This window comes from Sinohyriopsis cumingii, chromosome 7 (assembly GCF_028554795.1).
Source record: "Sinohyriopsis cumingii isolate HCF-2022 chromosome 7, ASM2855479v2, whole genome shotgun sequence".
In the NCBI taxonomy this organism is placed as follows: Eukaryota; Metazoa; Mollusca; class Bivalvia; order Unionida; family Unionidae; genus Sinohyriopsis; species Sinohyriopsis cumingii.
In genome coordinates, this window is record NC_142967.1 from 56,152,851 (window position 1) to 56,174,580 (window position 21,730).

Below are 21,730 nucleotides of genomic sequence, written 5' to 3' on the forward strand. Positions count from 1 at the left end.
TATGTTTAAGGTCATTTAATTTTTGCAGATAGAGAGCGTGTACTTAATTTGGTCATACATCTGCATGATATAAAAGTTTGTCTCTTTATTCTTTTGTTGCCATAGTGGTTCTGCTAACTAGAGATCTACACACATTTAATTATGTTGTATGGGGATTCTCTGATGTTCCCTATGAGCATTAATCTGTTAATTGTTTCTGAATTTAATATGATCCTCCTCCTCTGTGTATGAATATTATTCTGTGCTATGAACTCCTTTCATTGCCTGCTGTCTGAAATGCATATGCATAACTAGCTTGAACAAGTTACTGTTCATTATGGTTGTGCAATTTTCAACTCACAGGTATGGCCCCATGGGTATTCTCTCTTGGATATCTCTGTTTCAAAAAGAAAAGTTTTGAACCAGGTATCTCATTAGGATTTTAAAACTAAGAGTCCATGGCTCCCATTTTGGTAAAAATACGAGTCCCACCAGCAAAAGTTGCAGTTCCCTCCCAGAAAACTATGCAAATTATAAGAACTATTGGTTGCGATAGAGTTTAATTTCTACATTCTTTATAACACTGACATAGCTCTTGTTTGTCCGTCAGAGTGAATCTGAATTTTTTTGATCCAAGGAAGGTCTTATTCAAAGCACTAAGCTAGGCATCACACACGTCCTACAACTTGGCTACTGTCCCTTGCAAACTATCAGTTCTAGCAACTTTAGCACTCTCCTGAATCTCATTACAATCTTCATTAGTTTGCCCTTGAACCCCAAAATACTCATTTTAAGTCTCAACACGTCATGATTCTGAGGTCACGTGCACTGCTTATTCCGTTACACTCGGAAATGAACACAATAATGATGCTTATTTTATTTGATGTACTCTTATAAATGACCACATGTACATCTCTGCCTCTGAATTCAAACACTATAAATATCAGTAGATTTTCCCACCCAGCTGCCAGTCAAAGCCTTTGATATTGCTGCTCAGCTACTGCAGCATGTTCTTTTGATGTACTCTTATAATGGTGATGACTTGGCGGGGGGGTACTTTCAGCCACTAAATTCTGTCATTGTAAATATCAGCACAGCTAACTGATCAACACATTTTCCCACTATGCAGGTGACTGAAACAGGACTGGCAAGTCTTTGAATTTTACCGCAAACCTAAATAAATAAAAAATTGGCGTCCAAATATGCGTGATTATAAGTGTTTCTGAGACCTCTGTCAGTTTTCACTAACATGAACTCTGCCAAAGATTCACTTCCTTGAATCAGTGCTTTGCTGCATCTTATGCCAGATTTTTCTCTTCCATAATGCTGTATTAGGGTTTTAAGTCCAACATTCCCATAGTCTGCTTGTTTAGACATGGGTATCTTGAATAAATATAACCAGCATATTGTCCATCCAACATGTACATCGGACTCGCACTCAATGTGAATTTTGGGTTCAAGATCACACACTGGTATTTCCAGTGACATTTTCCCAATGTCCAACAGACCGATATACATGAAATTCATTGTCATCATAGCTATCACCAGCCAGCATTTGCTGACTGAAAACATCGTCTGAAGACAAACTGTGTTGTGATTCAGCCATTTTGGTTTCATGTGTGGCCCTTATTCGAAACACGCATTTGTAAAACATCCATGATGAAAGTAAGGCTAAAACTATCATAAAATGCTTGTTCCAGGGCCCAGTGAACCAAATTTAGTTTAACAGCCATTCATATCAAACCGAGGTATCCAGATATATGGATGTTGCATCATATCAAGTGTTGTTTAGACAGCTGCGGCAGCATGAATTACGTCACAAAATGCACTTTTAAAGTTAAAAGTTTATTACAAACTGCATACTGCGCAAAGCACATTTTGTTTTATATCCGCGACGCTGATGTAATATGCTGAATGCATTTCACTGCTTTAAAAGCACGCGAATTCGTACAATTACGTGTACTTGCGTGTACTGGCATCATTTTCTGACCCAATGTTTTATTCACGTTAGACCGCTAGGATGGAGGTTAGATGCGATTTTAAATATATATTCATTTTTTTTCTTTCTGACAACCCCACCAGCGATTTCTTGTTTTGTTAACACAACCCACAACAGAAGTGATTTTCCTAACCAACCTTCCACTGTCAGAATCAAAATAGTTTGAAACACAACCTCCTACAGAAGTTTTTTTGAAGTGCCGTCCCGGGGGGGGGGGGGGATATATGTTTTACTGGAACAGCCCTCACACATTCTGTGTAATATGAAAGTGAGAAATTGCGTTCTACCTGCTACACCAGCATTATTAATGAGAATGTCCAGATGTGCTTCTTCTTGTAGAATCTTCTCCGCAAATTTCTTGACAGAGGACATAAGACTTAGATCTACCACTTTAATGACGATGTTACTGTTTCCTGTACTCTCCTGGATTTTTTTCATTGCTGCCAAACCCTTCTCTTGATTGCGACAAGCCAGGATCACCCGAGCATTTCGTCTAGCAATGTCAAGTGCTGTGTAGTAGCCAATACCTGAAATCAAACACAAACTTTTGGAAAAATTATTGAGTCTTCTCCGGAACTATTGCATTTCTACAGCAAAGCAATAGTTTCCTCAATTCCAACACCTCTCCCAGTAGTCTATTTGGTTAAAATTATATTTTTGGAGGAAAATATGGTTATATCTGATGAAGCACCTGAACAGAGCCAGAAATTAATGTAACTGGAGTTAAGCATATATATTATTAACTGTTCCTGTATCATTCAATATTTTGCCAACAGAAATCCATGCACTATACCTACTGCTAAGAATTAAGCAATAATTTACCAGTATATTAAAATATAAAGAAACTTAGAAACTTCATTAAAAAAAACATCATCCGAACTTAAGCTTTACACTTAATGACCACTTAATGCCACTATTCTGGTTATCAAGAGGCAAGTGCAAATGAGGTTTGGGCATCATGAGGCAAGTGAAAATAAGGTCTGGGCAAGTAAAAGCTACAAGTGCTAGTTCATCATGGCAAACAGTGTTACTGAAAGAGGGAAATGTTTGTGTTATATATATTAACAATTCTAAATAAATAAATGCTCAGTATCACTCAAATGGGTATGTATACCATGTACCATATACATGTATCAAAATGTGGTTGGACTTTTGGGGATACATAAGGTAATTCTGTATGTGAACAATATGCATGGGATTGTTCATATTTATGCTTGCATTACACAATAGGCACCTGGAGTGAATGTGTAGTATGTCCCTTAAAAAAGCCCCTGCTTTTCTAACTAATGGCCTGATTCATGAAAAACCTCAGCAGAAGCATCATTTTTTAAGTCAGACACAGACACTGACTCAGTGGGTTTACTCACATATTGCTCACCCATCAGACTGGTATCTTCTTCAGTGACCTGCTTTGTACTCTTTTGCTCCAAAATGTAGCAAAACAGTGATCTTACTGCATCCTTATCTCCATTACAAATAGCCACGTACTGGAACTGCATATTTCTGTGATGTGTACGTGTCTGATCTTTTCCATGCTCCCTCTTCGCCTTGAAGACTGGTATATCAGAGTTTAGTTGTTCACTGAGAAAATAAGTATCTCTTTCCCATTTGTTTACAAGTTTGGATTTACCTACAATACCAATGTTTCTTACCTCTAACACCATAATACGAATGGGCATTCATCCCTCTTAGTCATTACCTCAAGTTCTGAAAACCAACAAAAATGATGGGGTCCTATTCCATTATCCAGGCTACACACCTGCTTTGAACACGAATTTTTTCTAAGTAAACATTCTGGCCATTCAAGACACTCAGGAGCAAGCATAAGGAAAAAAAAACAACAGGAAGACAGGTCAGGACAGGCAGTATCCACCGTGAGGATAACCGCCAGCCTGGACCCTAGATCTTCTATGAGACAACTGCCCTCCAATTAACGTCAACTAAAGTGCTTAAAGTGTACTCATTCCAATTACAGGGCCATGAATGAGTCCCATATTGTTGTTTTTGTCACTACCTCTCCAGGATTAAAAGTCACATGCTCAGTAGGTTGACAATATGCATGGGTTACTCATATTTTTGCATGTATTGCACAATAAGCACATGAAGTGAGCAAGTAAATTGTCTCTTATAAAAGCCCCTGCATTCCTAACAAAAGGCCTGAATTATGAAAGAAATATCTGCAGTCGTAGCTACTAGAATTTACTTGGCAGGTCTGCCTTTTTCTTTCTCAGATTACAAATTTAATCACAGACCTATCATGATATATATTATGTTTCTCCAACTTAATATGGAAAGAAAAGAACCCTGTGACATTTGTAAGAATTACAACTCAATGTGATCAAGTATAATTGCATTCCATACATTTTATACTTTTACTTTTTCTAAAATATCCCATTCTTTAATAAAAAATATTGTCAATCTGGAATGCACTAAGAAGAACCCATGGAAATGTGTGCACAAAGTTGCCACTGTATTGTATTGTACAGCACTACCCATGGTGTATGTTTTAGTTCTGTCAAACAATTGCCACAAAGTTGCCATTGTATTGTATTGTACAGCACTACCCATGGTGTATGTTTTAGTTCTGTCAAACAATTGCCACAAAGTTGCCATTGTATTGTATTGTACAGCACTGCCCATGGTGTATGTTTTAGTTCTGTCAAACAATTGCCACAAAGTTTTACTTGACTTGGCAAATGAGCTACCATGGCACATACATAATGCCAGTATAATGCCAGTGGTTGAAGCCCGCTTTGGAATATCCATCCATGGTTTCTGCCATGTACTAAAATAAAAAGTGTACATTTTGTCTATAATAGTTATCGAGGTAAAACCTGTCATGCTTGGGGTCCAAAGAATAACACTGCATTATAAGCAGGATCGCATTAAAACATTTTTCAAAAAACTTCCCCATAGAAAATGTGCATTGAAATTTCAAATGTCATCAGTTTTAACTAACCTCTTGATCATATAATCTGCTAGGGATACAAATAATAAGCTTTTCCAAGAGCATGTATTTAAGATGTTAAAAAGAATGGTCACCTTTAATGAAAAATATATTGATTACTCTTTTCATACTCAGATTATGTTTTTTTAAATTTATATTAGTAATAGTTATGCTTATATCTCTTGGGAGGTTGGCATATATGAACATACAACAAAGCAGTTCTGGTTCACATTTAATACAATTTCCCTTTGATTGGGTAATGATCGTTAGGACCAACTGGTACCTGGTTGACTTTACTAAATTTTCAACAGCTTTTAGTGGTGCTTGCACCAAAATATGCTGAAATCTGTGCCTCATGTCTTATACAGTTCAGTGGTGTATATTGTACCTGACAATGGTATCTGTAGCTGTGCCTGGAACCAGAGGTATTTGACCAGCTTAGCTTACGACAGGCTAATGTGTTTATGTACATTGCTATGCCGCTACTTTGTGTATCTTTCAATCAGCTGATTTTAGTCACGGGGAATCCATTTTGAGATGTCCCCTTGTACATCAAAATGGTCATAACCCATTCATGTATTCTGTACAACAATGTCAGATTGTTACATTACGTTACCTGCATAAACAGTCAAAGATTACATCCATATATTCAGGTAAGATTGTCACTGCTGTTACATGTTTAGGCTTGAATGAAAAGTAACACAGAATGAGTGAAAACAACAAGCTTTTAAAAATTTAACTAATAATTTATTTTCCTGGAAAATTCTGTAAAAATGAAAAAAGGAGCACTTACAGTTTCAAGAATCAAATCCAAAAATAATCTAAGAATAATCCATGAATTAAATTACAAAAGTTCTAGTAATAAATCCAAGATGGATGACGATGACGTATGCTGTAGTAAGTACTGTGTACTGTGCTTATCTACAGTTCCTTGTAGAAATACAAATAATGGCACTCCGGTATTGTAAATCCAAATTAAACTTGTAAACAATGTCTTTCCAAAATCTGTGTAATCACTCTTCAAATATTTCCAGAGAATAAAGAATTAATCCTTTTGAAATCCAAATGATCTGAAGATAATTAACTCAAAATCTGGCTACAACAAATTAACTTGACATCAGTGTGAAAAGCCCAAAACTGAGAAATCTCTCTCTACACATCACTATTAAAACTAACAAATGCATAGTTATGGAAAAACCAGAATATGGCCTTGATTAGGCCAATAATTTTCTCTAAAATAATTTTTTTTAAAAAAAAGCTGTTTACATCTTAAACCATGTAGGCCCATCATGACCTTGGAAACAACCAATCATTTTAAAATAAAACAGAACTTTGTTTACTAATTTTGAATCAAGGTCAGAATTTAGATCAACACCAGGTGTTTATAAACTAACAGTCAAGGTCAAAAAAAATTCTGAAAAAGTATCATCTCTAGTGAATAAATTTACATTACAATAGCATGTAAGAAAAATATTTAAAAAATATTTAAAACTGAAAAACAAACAATTAAATTATAATAAATATATATTAAATCAGATATACGTAACACTACGAATCATATCTTCTATTATCATGTGAATTTAGGTAATTTGGAGGATGAAGTTGTGTGTGTATTAGTTGTGAGGTCACATTCCAACAGCATGGTTGATTTGATTGGCCAACTGATTGCAATCCCCACCAATCAATCCTTTGTTTACTAAAATACTTACATATGCCAACCTTGTAAATAAACAGCATCATTGTTCAAAAGAGAGATAGTAGATAGACAGTGGAGGAGAGAGGGGGGCTTTTAAGATCGAGTCTTCAGAATTGAGATTGAAAATGAGAGAGGTCAAAACATCTGAAAAGGATATATTTCTCTATGAAATTAGATTAACAAAATATCAAATAAAGTTTGGCAACAAGAATTTGAACTATAAGTTCTCATTACATAAACAGACTAAATTTTTATACACAAATTTTGGTTTAGATATTTGGATTTAGAAATTAAAACTACTTATTTCAAAGGACATAATTTTGCCCATTTAAAATAACAAACAGGCTGAGTCTTAAGAATGTATGAAACTTTAAGATCATATAAACATGTTGACAATGCTTTCTGACCATAGAAAGTTGAAGAAAGTGTACCTTCTTTTTATCTTGTTTGTAAGTTATAAATAGGTTGCTTATAGATGTTTGAGTTCAAGGTCCATTTTTTGAAATAGAAATTCTGATGGTTCTGGAAGTGAACTTTTGAGCCATATCTGGATCATATAACTGTGTCTCAGATTTTTACATAAAGTTATTGTCCTAAAATTGACTTTAAGTTCGGTCTCAAGAAGCGCTGTTAGTTGTGTTCAGATATAATTTGAAAGGAATCATTTATTTAAAAATTATTCATTGAAATTATGAAGTGCTCACTGCGATTTTGGTCCAAATCTTGGGATTATTATGAATTCTTCAAAGACATTCTGGAATACATCAATGTGATACCACAAGAATGTTGGCACATCAGCTCATCCAAGACTACTGTTTTGACTTTAAAAACTGTAACCAAGAATCAAAACATTTTGATGATGATACGACCAATGTTGTTTGAAACAGGATACCTACATCTTGCCATTCACAGGTGAGATAAACAAATCTTCACCAGAATTTACCAGTATTTGCCCCTGTAATTAGCACGGTTTTTCCTGTCAGATCAGCACTGCTGTGGCAAACTCCTTTCGTGGCATCAAAATAGATTTTCAGACCAGCCAATAACAGCACAATAACAATCAAGAAGGCAAGAATAAAAGTCCAAAAATCCATAACTGTGCAGTATCACCTGTAACAAATAAAAAGTCATTCAAATGCTGGTAAGTTTAGGGTATAACACCCTCTCTCTAAGTGTCAATAGTGTCTAATTACCATTTCCATTTTCTTTCCTAATTGCTGATTACCAAGCAAATTTTTATCAAAGAAAGTGTTATCTGAATTGCGGTTCCTACCCTGTTGAAGCATCAGGCCTTTTTAAAATTTGCTATTAAGTTCCACCCCATCTCATCTGCACAAGAAAAATTTTCTAATGTATCAAAAATATTCAAATTGTAAAGACTGATCTCTTTCCCCCCACTCCAATAAAAACTGAACAAATACAGTTATAGTTTTCAAGTTATTTGCGCTCAAAGTTACTATATTTCTCTTTTATTTTAGTACACTTAGTGGGAAATATTCCATTGTTCTACATATGCAACATGATACAGTACTCTCTCATTACAGTGTTATGCAGACCTCCTTACAAACGTGTCCAAGGGTGCAACAGTGTACCACCTTATAGTGAAAATCTCATAATGAAGTATATGAACCAATAATCCCTTAATACGTATATAATGTTGCTCATGGCTGCTGTAATTTCTGCTTTATAACAAGACCAACTTATAAATATAGAACAAAATATAATTTTACTTAATGAAACTGGATCCATGACCATCCTCAATTTATGGTGTGTGTGTGTGTGTGTGTGATTTGGATTTCTAACATAGCTTCTAGAAATTTTCAGTCATATGACTATGATATCTGCAGTGTGTCAGTTTATAGTGATGTCTAGCACTGGGGCATCATGCTGCAGACAAATAGCATGATATCCCACCCAGCCACACTGACACCAGGCCAACCAGTCCAGACACTAACCTCTTAATGCTGTGCAACTAGCAGCTGTTAGTACCATTTTTATAAGTTTTTGGTATGACTCAGATGGGGTTTCTAATTTGCAACCTACTGCATCTGAAAAGGACACTCTAACCACTAGGCCACCAATGCGGTTCCTCACTTTTAGTTATTTTATGATCTATGGAACCAGACTATGTGTGGTAGTATTAAATACAGTATTTAATATAATGAAGGTGAGCAATGTTTAACTCAAACAAAATTATATAAATTTTTAGATGAAGCCTGTTTATGTGTAATTGATAGAACTAGTAGCTTTAATAAAAATAATAATGAGGACTTTGTATAGCGCCTGAGCTTTAGAAGCTCTAAGCGCTTTACAACATTGGACAACACATAAGGACATGATTACAAAAAACAAACACCATGAAATTAGAAAACAGAAAACATGCTGAAAATATTTAAAGTAAGGAAACATTATCAGGTCTTTAAGTCTGTTCTTACAATCAAAATAGGTGAGTCTCGAATGAGATCACTGTGTCTTTGTGTCTAAGTTCAGTGGGCAATTCGTTCCACGTTGCTGGGCCCTGGTATGCAAAAGAACGTTGTCTATATGACTCCATTTTCATAGTCGGAATAATGAGAATACAAGTGTCAGAAGTAACTTGCTGGTATGTACTCATGGGTGAGGTTGGATAGGTATGTTGGACTACAGCCCGTCAGTGAAACGTAGCACAGAGAACATTATAATAATAATAATAATGAGGACTTTGTATAGCGCCTAATCTTTAGAAGCTCTAAGCGCTTTAAAACATGCTGAGAATATTTAAGGTAGGAAATATTATTAGGTCTTTAAGTCTGTTCTTGCAGTTGAAATAAGCGAGTTTTGAGAGCCTCTTGAATGTGATCACTGTGTCTTTGTGTCTAAGTTCAGTGGGCAATTCATTCTACGTTGCTGGGCCCTGGTATGCAAAAGAACGCTGTCCATATGACTTTGTTTTCATAGTGGGAATAATGAGTATACGATTGTCAGAAGAGCAGCGTAAGTATCTTGCTGGTGTGTACACATGGGTGAGGTCAAATAGGTATGTTGGACTAGAGTCCGACAGTGAAACGTATCACAGAGAACAAATTTTGTGTTTGATTCTGGATCGAATGGATAGCCAGTGTAGGGTACAGAGCAGCAGGAGGTGTGCTCTGACTGTGGTCCGAGCAGCTGTGTTTTGAACTTTTTGAAGTTTCTGGAGCAGATATTGAGATGAACCAGACAAAATTGAGTTACAATAGTCCAGTCTTGAAAGTACTAATGAACACACAAGTGTTTTAGTGGCATCAACTGAAAGATATTTGCAAATTGAGCTGATGCGTTTCAGCTCAAGATATGCAGCCTTGCATATGTTCATGACATGTTGGTGCAATGTGAGAGTACTGTCCAGAGTAACACCTAGGTTTCGTACTGATTGTGTGAATTTAATGTTGGTGCTGCTGATTTTATTATTTGAAATAAAGGATGTGAATTAGAAAGTCTTTGTGTTGTGATCAGAATGGCCTCAGTTTTATCATCATTCATCGGCAGCTTGTTACATGTCATCCATGATTTCACATCAGAAATGCACCTCTCTACACCTTGGATGGTAGCATCAACTTCAGTTGGTTGGCTAGATTTGTATATTTGGGTGTCATCAGCGTACAATTGGTGAGACACTGGATGATGATCTATGACACTTGAGAGCAACTGAGTGTACAGAATGAAGAGAACAGGTCCAAGAACAGACCACTGTGGAACACCACAACATAGATCAACTGGGCTGGAGTGTATTCCATTTGCAGATACAATTTGTGTCCTGTTGACCAAGTAGGACTTGAACCACAATAAGGCTGTATCATGAATGCCAAATACATGCTAGAGACGGTGAAGTAATATATCATGGTCTATTGTGTCAAATGTTGCAGACAAACCAAGGAGGGTGAGGACTGTAATCTTTCCACTATCCAACGCAGAGAGAATGTCATTAACTACTTTTAGAAGAGTAGTTTCAGTACTGTGTCAAGGGCGATATGCAGATTGTACATTGCTAAAAAGACTGTTTGAATTTAGATGAGATACAAGCTGGGATAGAACAACCTTTTCTAAGATTTTTTATATGAATGGGAGATTAGAAACTGGGCAGTAATTCTTTAAATCATTATTGTCTAGTGCTGGTTTCTTCAGCAGAGGCTTTACAATGGCAGTTTTGAAAAATGATGGGAATTCTCCGAATTAGAGAGAGGTATTAATAGCATCAGTTAGTGAAGGCAATACTGGATCTAAGCACTCAAGCAGCAGTGATGTTAGAATTGGATCAAGTTCACATGACCTTGGTGCACTCTTCATCAGGATTGTACGTACGAAATCCATAGAGACAGGTTCAAATGCTGCTAATGGTTGCTGCTCAAATTCTGTATCCCAACAGTATGGTGATGACGAGTCAATTGAAATTGTGGTGTCAAACTTATCTCTAATGGTTTGTCCATTGTCAAGATAGAAATTTGCAAACATGTCCAGAAGGTCGACTGGAGAGAAGGTAGTTGGAAGTGGTATAGATTTGTTCCTTGACATTAGCTTGTTAGTAATCTCAAAGAGCTCTTTGCAGCTGGAACTTTCCATGATCTTAGTAGTGTAGTGGGCTGATTTTGCTGCATGGACTATATTTGTGACAGGGATGGTCCTGGCTTTTAAAAAGCTGTCGCCAAAAAAATCGCCAACCTCAATATTTTGTCGCGAATTTTCAAAAAGTGTCGCCAGAACAAGTAGTGTACATTTTTTCAAGTGTTAATTTAGTCTGTTGATGTAACAGGCAATGAAAATTATAGAAGATGAGTTAGTTAATACTCTAATTACAACAAGCATTAACAAAAGGTTACAAAGTGTTGCATGAAGATCCGTTGTGATTTTAGGGCTGCCCACTTGTTGAATGCAGTTTTAAAGTCTAATTTTTCACATCTGTATATGCTGATTCTCATTAAATTCTCGAGAGATGAGATGCAGAGTTTATTTCTGATGTCAGTTTTTATGAGGTTCATCTTACCGAATCCACGTTCACAGTCTACAGTGCTGACAGGTGACACCAGTAGTCTCTCAGCAGCCCCCCCACCTTACGGCTAGCTTCACAAAGCTTGTAGTGAATTGCTTCCTAAACCCCAAGAATGATCACTGAATGCTGTATAAATTTTCTCGACAAGCAAAATAGGATCTCCATTCCCACGAATGAAACTTACACGAGTCAACACCTGGCAATATTGGACCGTATATATAAGCATAAATTCACACCCAATTTAGGGATTCTTTCACTCCTGTATTTTGAGAAATAAATAATTATTAATAATTATGCAAAACTGTTTTTTTTTTTTTGCTATTGTTGCGGAGTTTAAATCTCTGCAGCCGTAACACGGGACTGATGGCAAAAGGAAAAGATCAATGAGTAAAATGCTGCACTGGCGACAGATATAATTGTGATTGAGATTTTTTCCATTTGCTTTGTATTTATACACAGTAGTCGGTACTTCAAAGGTTATCAATTTTCTATGAAGGTTCAGCAAAACTATTGTATTGGTATAAAAAAACCAGAAGGATTAGCCATACAATTAATTGTGTCTGTTCTGTTTGCGTCTTCAGAAGTCGGTCAGTTGTAGGTATAGTACGGTAGCATGATTGACTGTATCGCAGCATACAGTACTCAGCCCAGATGTCAGCATAAGCAGATTATGATGTAACAATGCACTGTAAAGATGGGGTTGTCAATAAGAACAAAGGATCGTTTGTGTAACAGATTGATTCCAATGCATTGCTTAGTGAAGTTTGGGGTTTCCTTTCGTTCTCCTTTTTAATTTATCCAGTCCAAATCCATGATTGTATGTACAAATTAAATAACCAAAAAAGTCTGTCGCCAAAAAAATCGCCAGATGGGATATTTTTGTAGCCAATAAGGAAAAAAAATCGCAATTTGCGACATTGGCGAAGCCCAGGACGATCCCTGTGTGACATTCTTCTTAGCGGCTTCATAGATTTGCTTATGAATTGTGATTCTGGTGGAAAGCCAGAGCCTCTCAGCTTTACGGCGGTTTCTTTTAGCAGTGTGAAGCTGGTTCCTAACACTGCTATACCATGGAGAACACTTTTGAATTGATACTCTGCACTTGGTAGCTGGGGCATGTCTGTCAAGCAATGAATGCAGGCAGTTACTGAGTTTTCTGCGGTAGGAGGTAAGCAAGCTGTTAAGTTAGCTTGGATGTCGTGCATTAGTTTGGTCCTATTTATCATACGGAGGTTTCTCTTAGTAGCAGATAAAGGTGGAGGGTTAGGGACTGATACGTCAAGATGGCATATAATGCAGAGGTGATCTGATGCAAGGTCATGGGATACCAGGGAGGACCGTAGAATGTTATCATCAGGTCTATGAAGAATCCAGTCTAAAATGTGACAGTGTTTATAGGCTTGAACGTAAACTAAATACTGCTCCAGTGGCGTAACTAACTCATAGACTTCAATATAACTCACATGACCACATTTCATTTATTTATTGGATCCTTTCTTTTTTGTGGAAATTTTCAGACCAGTGCAGATATCGACGTTACTTCTTACAGGCATGTGTGTGTGATTTGGACTTTTTAACTAGCTCTTTTCTAATTCCATGGTGTTTGTTTTTGTAATCATATCATTATATGTTTTTTTATCTTATAGGTGTTGTCTAATGTTGTAAAGTGCTTAGAGCTTCTAAAGATTAGGCGCTATACAAAGTCCTCATTATTATTATTAACAATTTTTCAGTCATATCGCTATGATGTCTGCAGTGTGGCAGTTTATAGTGATGTCTAGCACTGGGGCACGATGCCGCAGACATGCAGCACTATGTCCCACCCAGTCACATTATTCTGATACCAGGCCAACCAGTCCTAACATTGACCTCTTAATGCTGAGCACCAAGCAAGGCAGCTGTTAGCACCATTTTCCTGAGTCTTTGGTATGACTCGGCCAGGGATCCAACCCACAACTTCCCGCATCTGAAGAGGATGCCCTGACCACTAGGCCACCGAAGCGGTTTTCTTACAAAGTTGAATTTTGTTTCTTACGATGTGTGTGCTACCAAACTTAAGTTAGGCAAAATCTACAGTATATTGAATTGTTCTGCCATGGTATGGTGATCTGGCCTTAAACATCAGTTAACTCCCCCATGAGCCTGGCCAAAATCTGTTAGATATTCCAAAAGAAATACTGCCTTGTTTGCTCAGTCTGTCTGCCAGTGACTTATGACTTATTAAAATTACTTATGTAGTAAAATTACTTACTGTAATAATTATTAAACGTGAAGAAATTGTATTTGTTTCTTGTTGAATGAAAACAGTAGCATGTGAAACGTCCCTGCTTTATGAGTCATGCAGATACTTTTTAGTCACTTCCTCTATGTCAGCTTATACAAAGAGGAGCTGGTCAACCTATGAAACATTGCAGGATTTATTGAACTAAGGTGAATATTATAAACACATTAGTGTAGCAAAAATTGATTGAGGTCTATCATTCATGGTAAAAGTTGCTTACACATAAAATAGAAAAATAATTCTGGTCTGAGACCATCTCCATTTTTAGTTTTATTTACATTTAATTGTTTTGATATACACTTAAACTTTACAATTTGTAACCATGCAGCAATAACAAAACAGATTAAATATGAACAGATAACATTATGTACCACGATAATACAGCATTCCAGACTATGTGCAGCTAAATATATGAATGGCCTATAGTATTCACACACCCTTGTGTAAATACAGCATTCCAGACTGTGCAGATAAAATGTATGAATGGCCTATAGTATTCACACACCCTTGTGTTTGTACAGCATTCCAGACTATGTGCAGATAAAATGTATGAATGGCCTATAGTATTCAAACACCCTTGTGTTTGTACTCCTTACTGATTTTAAGATTTTTTAATGTGTTAATGTTTAGCAACACGGTCACCATATTTACATGGACAAGTCTGTTTTCAAGCAACACATGATTACAAGAGCTTATCCTTTCTTGTTCATTTTATTTTTACAAGTATTAAAACTAGACATCGCAAATAGTGGACGCAAACGACACAGTTTTTACTAAAATGAACTTTTTAGAAATCTGAATAGGACAGCAGTCTGCTTGTTTACATCGAGAACATGTTTGGAATGAAATGCTGATAAGTTGAGTGTATGGACCCTCTGGCTTCAATCAGGTTAGAAATTATAAACTGGTGAATGAAATAACAACATCTTGTGCATTTACTTTTAAAATCCTTGCTATTTTTCATTTTTTTTTATTAAAAAAAAAAAATCATTTCTGGGATTACAAACGGGAGGGCGAACATTGTAAATGTCCGAACACTCTGACATTGCTTCAAATTCATAACCTGCAAAAGAATAATTTGGACAAAATTTAAAAAAGAACACTGGCGTCACTTTTCACATTTGATGCAATAATTACATATTCACTTTTCGAACCAGAAGCAACGCTGCCAAATGTTCGTTTCTATTGCTATTTCAAGGTCTTACATGTCGGACTAGTAACATTGTGTGATATTATCCGTAAACAGTATTTTAGCAGTAAAATAAATACAGAGTCGTATCACTAATGCGTTATTCAATTTTTTTAAACCATGTCTCAACTTTTGCTTTTGTTTTTAATGCCACAAATATCTTTACTCAAACTGCAATTTACACAGACACCCACCTATACGTTTATTTTGTTTCCCAGACTGGTTGACTAATGTGTTACGTATAATGAAGCACACGAAGAAAACAAAAGGATACATTTATACATTTTGTTAAAATTAAAACAGATTTGTAGCTAGAATTTTATTACAGTTTCTGTTTCCTATGAATATATTTCATGACAAAATAAGAATAAAATATTGGTTGCTGAAGGTCTGGATTAAATATAGCAAATAATATAAGAGGTCATGCAACTGTAAACTAAGTTTAAAAATACTTCCCTCCTCTTTTTCTTTTGTTCTTGATATACTTTTAACAATCAAAATTTGAATAAAAATCATTAATGTGCAAATTCACTGAATGCAACAAATAATATTTTACACCTGTAGAACAGGATGACAAGATAAAACAAAGTGATGGAAATTATATTTAAAAAAAAGAAAGTAAATTTCATTTGTACAAAAGGAAAGAAAACAAGAGTAACCATTATTTGTTATATACTCACATTTTGACTCTATTAAACTTTATGGGACATATCCAGAAAGCTTTGATCCTGAAAGTTCTATACTATCTTTTAATTGTCTTCTTGAAAAAAAGAGTGGCTTACTTTAGTCAGCTTGCAGTTTGCATGATAATTTTTTACAAAATTTGAATCACTTGTCATTTTCAAGCAGAAAAAATGTTCTATGACTTTTTGAAAAGAACTTTAATGAAAGTAAATGCAAAAAAATGTTATGACTATATGGTCTTAAAATAAGTTACTAGAAAGAATGATAACCAACAAGTTTTGTATAATTGAAAATATAATTTATTTCCCTAAAATACAATGTGAAAAAATGTAAAATAACTTACAGTATGGTGAATGAAATCCTAAAGTCCTTAAATAAGTCTATCAACTCTAAAAATATTGAGCAATCCAAATGAGCTGCAGTGGTATTCAAATGATGTTCTGTATTGTAATGATGTACCAACAGTACAGAAGAATCACTATGATATAATCCCCAACTGTCTTTGAATGAATTCACACTAATCATGTGACAGCTATTAAATATCATAATAGTCTTTAAATAAATGTTGGAGGTGTATTTGCAATGAATGATTAAATTAAAAAAATTAATCAATCCTCTCAATATGTCTTCCAAGACTGGTAATAATACTAGGAATGCTTAATTCCATGTAATAATTCTCTTATATAGAATGCTAAGATGTAGTTACTAAAACATAAAGATGGTTAAATTACTCATTTACATTGAACTGGTAAATATGGTCATGTGGGTTACTCTTGGTGATTAAGAAATATTGCAGCATAGATTTTTGCTTTAAAAAATTATCTCTATACACATCACATGGTGGTTACATGAATTACAGTACATCTCAACCTTGGAACCATATGAATCAATCTATGCACTATGATACATGACTCAGTACAAACCCATTCATAAAGAATATCGGTATTAAAATATTATTAATTAAATACACATAATATAGCTATATAAAACAATAATAATAATATCAAACTTACAAAAACATCTGATTGATTTTTATTCAGTGACAAAATTTGACCACAAATTGTTTAAAAAACTATAAAGTTCTGTCTATCTATCTATGAATTAGCAAACTGAACAATTATGGACTCTACATTTTATTTCATCAAATGTAAATAAATTGTGCAACTAGATTTTCTACTGAATAAAAGAAGTTTTTTTAATTAAAATATCTAAAACAAATTCAAATATTTCTTCCAAGATGTAAGTTACTACAATTAATTGTTGTAGATGGATATGTATACTTGTATGTATGATATTTATGTTCTTTTATGTTTATAATGTTTTTACTTTATAATTATATTTTAATTTAGAGATATGGACTTTATAGTCTGAAATAAAGAATTTTTATCTTATCTTATTTTGAGTAATAAAGTGTAATATTATTAGGAAATAATAATTTGTAAGATGTTATTCCCAACTATGTGTAGTTATTAAATAGGACATGTATGACAGGTCAATTGCATGCATCAGTATGAGTCCCTGTGTTCCCAACTAGACATCAACACTTGGTATTTCATAACAGATTATCCCACATCTATTAATGTACTCTTCTTTGAAACTGCCTTTGTTAATTAACATTCATGGTTTAATTGTGTTATTTTATTTTTCTGTAATTTAACATGTTCAATAATAATAATAATAATGATAATAATAATAATAAAGCTGAACAATTTACAGGTATATGAACAGCTCGTTCTTCTCTTCTTTATACCGGAGATAAACTTTAGATTACAACGTGCATTCTTGAGCATCGGTGTTGCAATGTTACCCTTAATTTTAAGTTATTCGTTTTTAAACCAGTCTACGTAAACATCGTACTGCTCATAACATTGGCGAACAAAAAATAAAAAAAAGATTTGATGATAGTCTTCTGTCCTAACTTTAAATTAGTACCTAATTTTAAACAATGATAAGAACAAATCAACAATTTACGTTCCTTGGTTTTATATAAATCTTTTGTCATCAAATTATTATGGACTCAAGAGGCTGAAACAAGACTGGTGAAGGTGTGAGGTTCTGAACTGCGAAAAATTTAAGCTGGTCACGTAAATTTTGTCTTCATAGACAATATGCACCCCAACGAAGAGAGTAGACATCCAGTGTTAAAAGTTGTAAACAGAATGAAGCACTGAAAATGGGTAACCATGGTTCAGGACATTCAAACAGAGGTGAGTTTTGGATGGTAGGAATGTATCGGCAACAGCTGATCATTGTTGTAGACTCAAACGCTGGCGCTATATTATCACGGCAATCGGGATTTTCCGATAATGTTTGGACACTCGCCGTTTAGCGGTTGTTTACAGATATAAAGCTGTAGCCAGCAAGGACGTAAACATCTTATACCACAATTTTCTCACAATCTATCCATGAGTATTTTAAATTTTGTCCCCCCTGAAATGTTCTATCAATACAAATCCTGGGCAGAAGCCGGTTTTGAAATTCTGAATGATCTAGTAGATGATCACGGTAATTTAATACCTACTGAAATAATAAAACAAAAAACTAGAAGCAATGAGTTCTTGAAATACTTCTATCTAATATCCAGAATTCCAAAAGCATGAAAAGATGCCATAAAAAAAAAAACATTTAGTACATACAGATTTTGTTAAGCAGGAGGATGAAATAATGAACTTGCAAAAACAAAAGTCACTCAAGTTTGTTTACAAAGATCTTTTATAAAAAGCTAAAAGGCAACACACTGCTAAGCAAGAAACTTGGATGCAAGTATTTAATAAAAATATAAGTAGCGAGGAGTGGTCTGAGATTTATAGCCTGGCGAATTGCTGTACCAAGGATACCAAATTGATCTCTTTTAACTTTAAATTAATCCATATAATAATTGCTACTAATGATTTTCTAAAAAGAATTAACATATTAGATGACAACAAATGTACTTTCAATAAGAGTAAAAATGAAAGTATTGAACATATCTTTTGTGATTGCAATATTACTTCACAGTTTTGGTACCATATTATTGAACTTTTTGCCCAAACATTGTACATTTGTCCAAAAAAGAAACATTTTTAGGAAGTGAATAACTGGACTGAATAGATTTTCAGACCAGTCAGTAACAGCACAATGACAGTCAAGAAAGCAAGTACGAAAGTCCACAAATCCATAACTGCAGTATCACCAGTAACAAATAAAAAAAGTCATTCAAATGCCAGTAAGTTTAGGGTATACCCTCTCCCTGTAAGTGTCAATAGTGTCTAATTACCATTTCCATTTTATTTCCTAATTGCTGTTTACCAACCAAATTTTTATCAAGGAAAGTGTTATCTGAATTGTGGTTCATACCCTGGTGACATCATTAACCCCTGGTGACGAGCTTATGTGGCAGGAGGTAGTAGCCTACTGCCGGAATCTGTAGTGTCAAGGTCATATATGATACACTAAAGTGGGTGGTATTATAGAAAGGTAGACAGATGTAGCTCTACAATGATACCAAATAATCTGGAATTTCTAGTTGCACTACAAAATACAGAGGGAAAAACCTCAGTTTTTGGACCTGCTTTTTTTCTACCCAAAATTCTCCCATGGTCGGCATTTGATTTTATGTTTGGATTTCAGACTTTTTGGTCTCAGATCAAAGGCAGACCGGTATGAACTGCAAACAGACAGACAAACCTTTGCAAAAAGTAGGATAAGATAGGCATTTGGAATAAAGAGTGGTCTCGGTACGAAAATAATGGCTCCGTTAAGCAAAATAATAATAAAACAACTCCAACTTTTACCCTTCGTCTCATGTGTGAACCAAATAGCCAATGAAAAACGATGTTTCTAACACAACTAGGCAGTATGTTATTGGAAGATCACCCAGTAGTTGGTGTTTTAGGATGTATTCAGAAATAGCTTTCAAAAGTGTTTCCTACTTGAATTTCAGACGAAAATGACAAAAACCTCCAGGGGTTAATGTATTAAAGCAATAGACCTTTTTAAAATTGTCTGTAAGTTCCACTTCCACCATGATCATCCTCAGTTTATGGTGTGTGTGTATGTGTTTGTGATTTGGATTTTTAACATAGCTTTAACAAATTTTCAGTCATATGACAATGATATCTGCAGTGTGGCAGTTTATAGTGATGCCTAGCACTGGGGCATCATGTTGCAGACAAGTAGCATGATGTCCCACCCAGTCACATTATCCTGACACCAGGCTGACCAGTCCTGACTCTAACTTCTTAATGCTGAGTGCCTAGCAGCCGTTAGTACCATTTTTTGAAGTTTTTGGTATGACTCGGATAATCATGTGACTCAGAATGCAAATACCCAGATCCAGGTCAAATTTCAGCAACAACGTACTTTCGTCACCTCTGTCAGCGGATTAAAGACATAATGAATGCTATGATCACAATTTCTGAGAAAATAAATCATATTCCTATCGATTTCATGCAGGTATATCTTGATGAATGGACTCTGTCCCTACGCCCCAAACATAAATGTCCAGATATCAAAAATGGTGTGGCAAGGGTCAGAGGAAACTCGAACTAACATGTCCTTACAAGGTTAAGCATGGAATTTTATTCCATGGTAGCCAGTATGGACCACAGTTGACAAAAGCTTATGATAATACTGCCACTGTAAACTGCCACGCTGCAGACATCATAACGATATGACTGAATTTTTTGAAAGCTAGGTTAAAAATCTAAAACACTCACACACATTTAAAATTCATATAAAGTTAAATAATAATTGTTTTTAATTTGTAATGTTCTTATATTTGTGTGTTTGATTTGATCATTTAATCCTTTCGTTTATTGCTGAAATATTTTGCCAGTACAGGTGTGGACATTGCTTCTCATAGGTAAGTTGCAATTTGTGTTTATTATAATACATGTGTGCTACCAAACATAAGTTAGGCAAATACTGCAATAATATAGAGTTGTTCCCCCATTGTACGTTAATCTGGGTCAGCCACCATATGCCGTTTTATTTACATTTACTTGCTTCGATTGACAAAGATTTTGTATAGGAATAGAATGAGGAAAAGTCAATGAAACTTGACAAATTAGAAGTAAGTGGCAATAGCAAAACAGTTTTGATATGTACCAATTAGAATAATAAGTACTGCTATAATAGTGTGTTCCGGGCTATAGAGAAACATAACACTGACCAATTTTGTAATTTTTTTCTTCATAACTAGCATTGTAGCATGAAATAGCCTAAATTATAAAATTGTGTGTCCGAACCAGTTGAGGACTCCAAAGAGAGATATTTCTAGTTCTGAAGTTTTGTCAGAATTTTAAGATCAGTGAAATCATTTCCTTTTCCAAGAGTCAAGAGGGAGTAGTCCTAAAATGTAAGATGCCCCTCAGTAAAGCAATATGGCTTTAATTTGTTGAAAAGTGTTGATATGGACTGTCAAGTGTGTGAGATATTCACGAAAAATTGGACTTCACGTTCCAGTGTTAGTTGAACTTGGAAAATGTTACAAAATGCCATTATTTAGGCAGTGAGAAGGCGATGCCAAAAACACAGCTATAGGGGTAGGCATCTTACATTATAAGGCTAATGAGGGAGTTGTTTTGGGAATCTCCCTTATGCAAGCTGGCATCATTGTGCAAGAAACATTATTTGACTTTATCGAAAGTATTTCATTTCATGGTTTCCCTGTTGAAATATAGCTTTGATTTTGCACCAAGAGCATGTCTTCATTACAGGATTCACACTTTTAGGTCAGGGTTTCACAGTTGCTGAATTTATGCTGTGAAAATTGTGAATCAAATGTGCAAGCACTATACTTATAAGTTGCTGAATTCATGCTGTGAAAATTGTGAATCAAATGTGCAAGCACTATACTTATAAGTTGCTGAATTCATGCTGTGAAAATTGTGAATCAAATGTGCAAGCACTATACTTATAAGTTGATAACTTATCAGATATGTCACAGTGATGGGTTGGCTACGTCAGC

At 35.1% G+C, this 21,730-nt stretch overlaps 2 protein-coding genes across 4 annotated transcripts in view; one reads left to right on the plus strand and one right to left on the minus strand.

Annotated features, from left to right (window-relative positions):
* Positions 1-15,325, minus strand: part of LOC149795302 (retinol dehydrogenase 11-like) — a 55,012-nt gene extending 39,687 nt beyond the window's left edge. For 2 of the 3 annotated variants that reach the window (XM_089965034.1, XM_089965031.1), the window contains exons 1-3: positions 15,291-15,325; positions 7,565-7,731; positions 2,266-2,505 (exon numbers count right to left, since the gene is read on the minus strand). In XM_089965034.1, coding sequence (XP_089821160.1) covers positions 2,266-2,505; positions 7,565-7,715 — 391 coding nt within the window. In that variant the 5' untranslated portion in view covers positions 7,716-7,731; positions 15,291-15,325. Of the gene's footprint in view, positions 1-2,265; positions 2,506-7,564; positions 7,732-13,877; positions 13,899-15,290 lie in introns of those variants that run through there. The other variant, XM_089965032.1, reaches the window with a different exon arrangement.
* A 2,309-nt stretch (positions 15,326-17,634) lies between these two features.
* LOC149795303 (protein neuralized-like) overlaps positions 17,635-21,730 on the plus strand; it is a 126,239-nt gene continuing 122,143 nt past the window's right edge. The window contains exon 1 of the mRNA XM_089965036.1: positions 17,635-17,987. Coding sequence (XP_089821162.1) covers positions 17,954-17,987 — 34 coding nt within the window. The 5' untranslated portion in view covers positions 17,635-17,953. The remainder of the gene's footprint in view (positions 17,988-21,730) is intronic.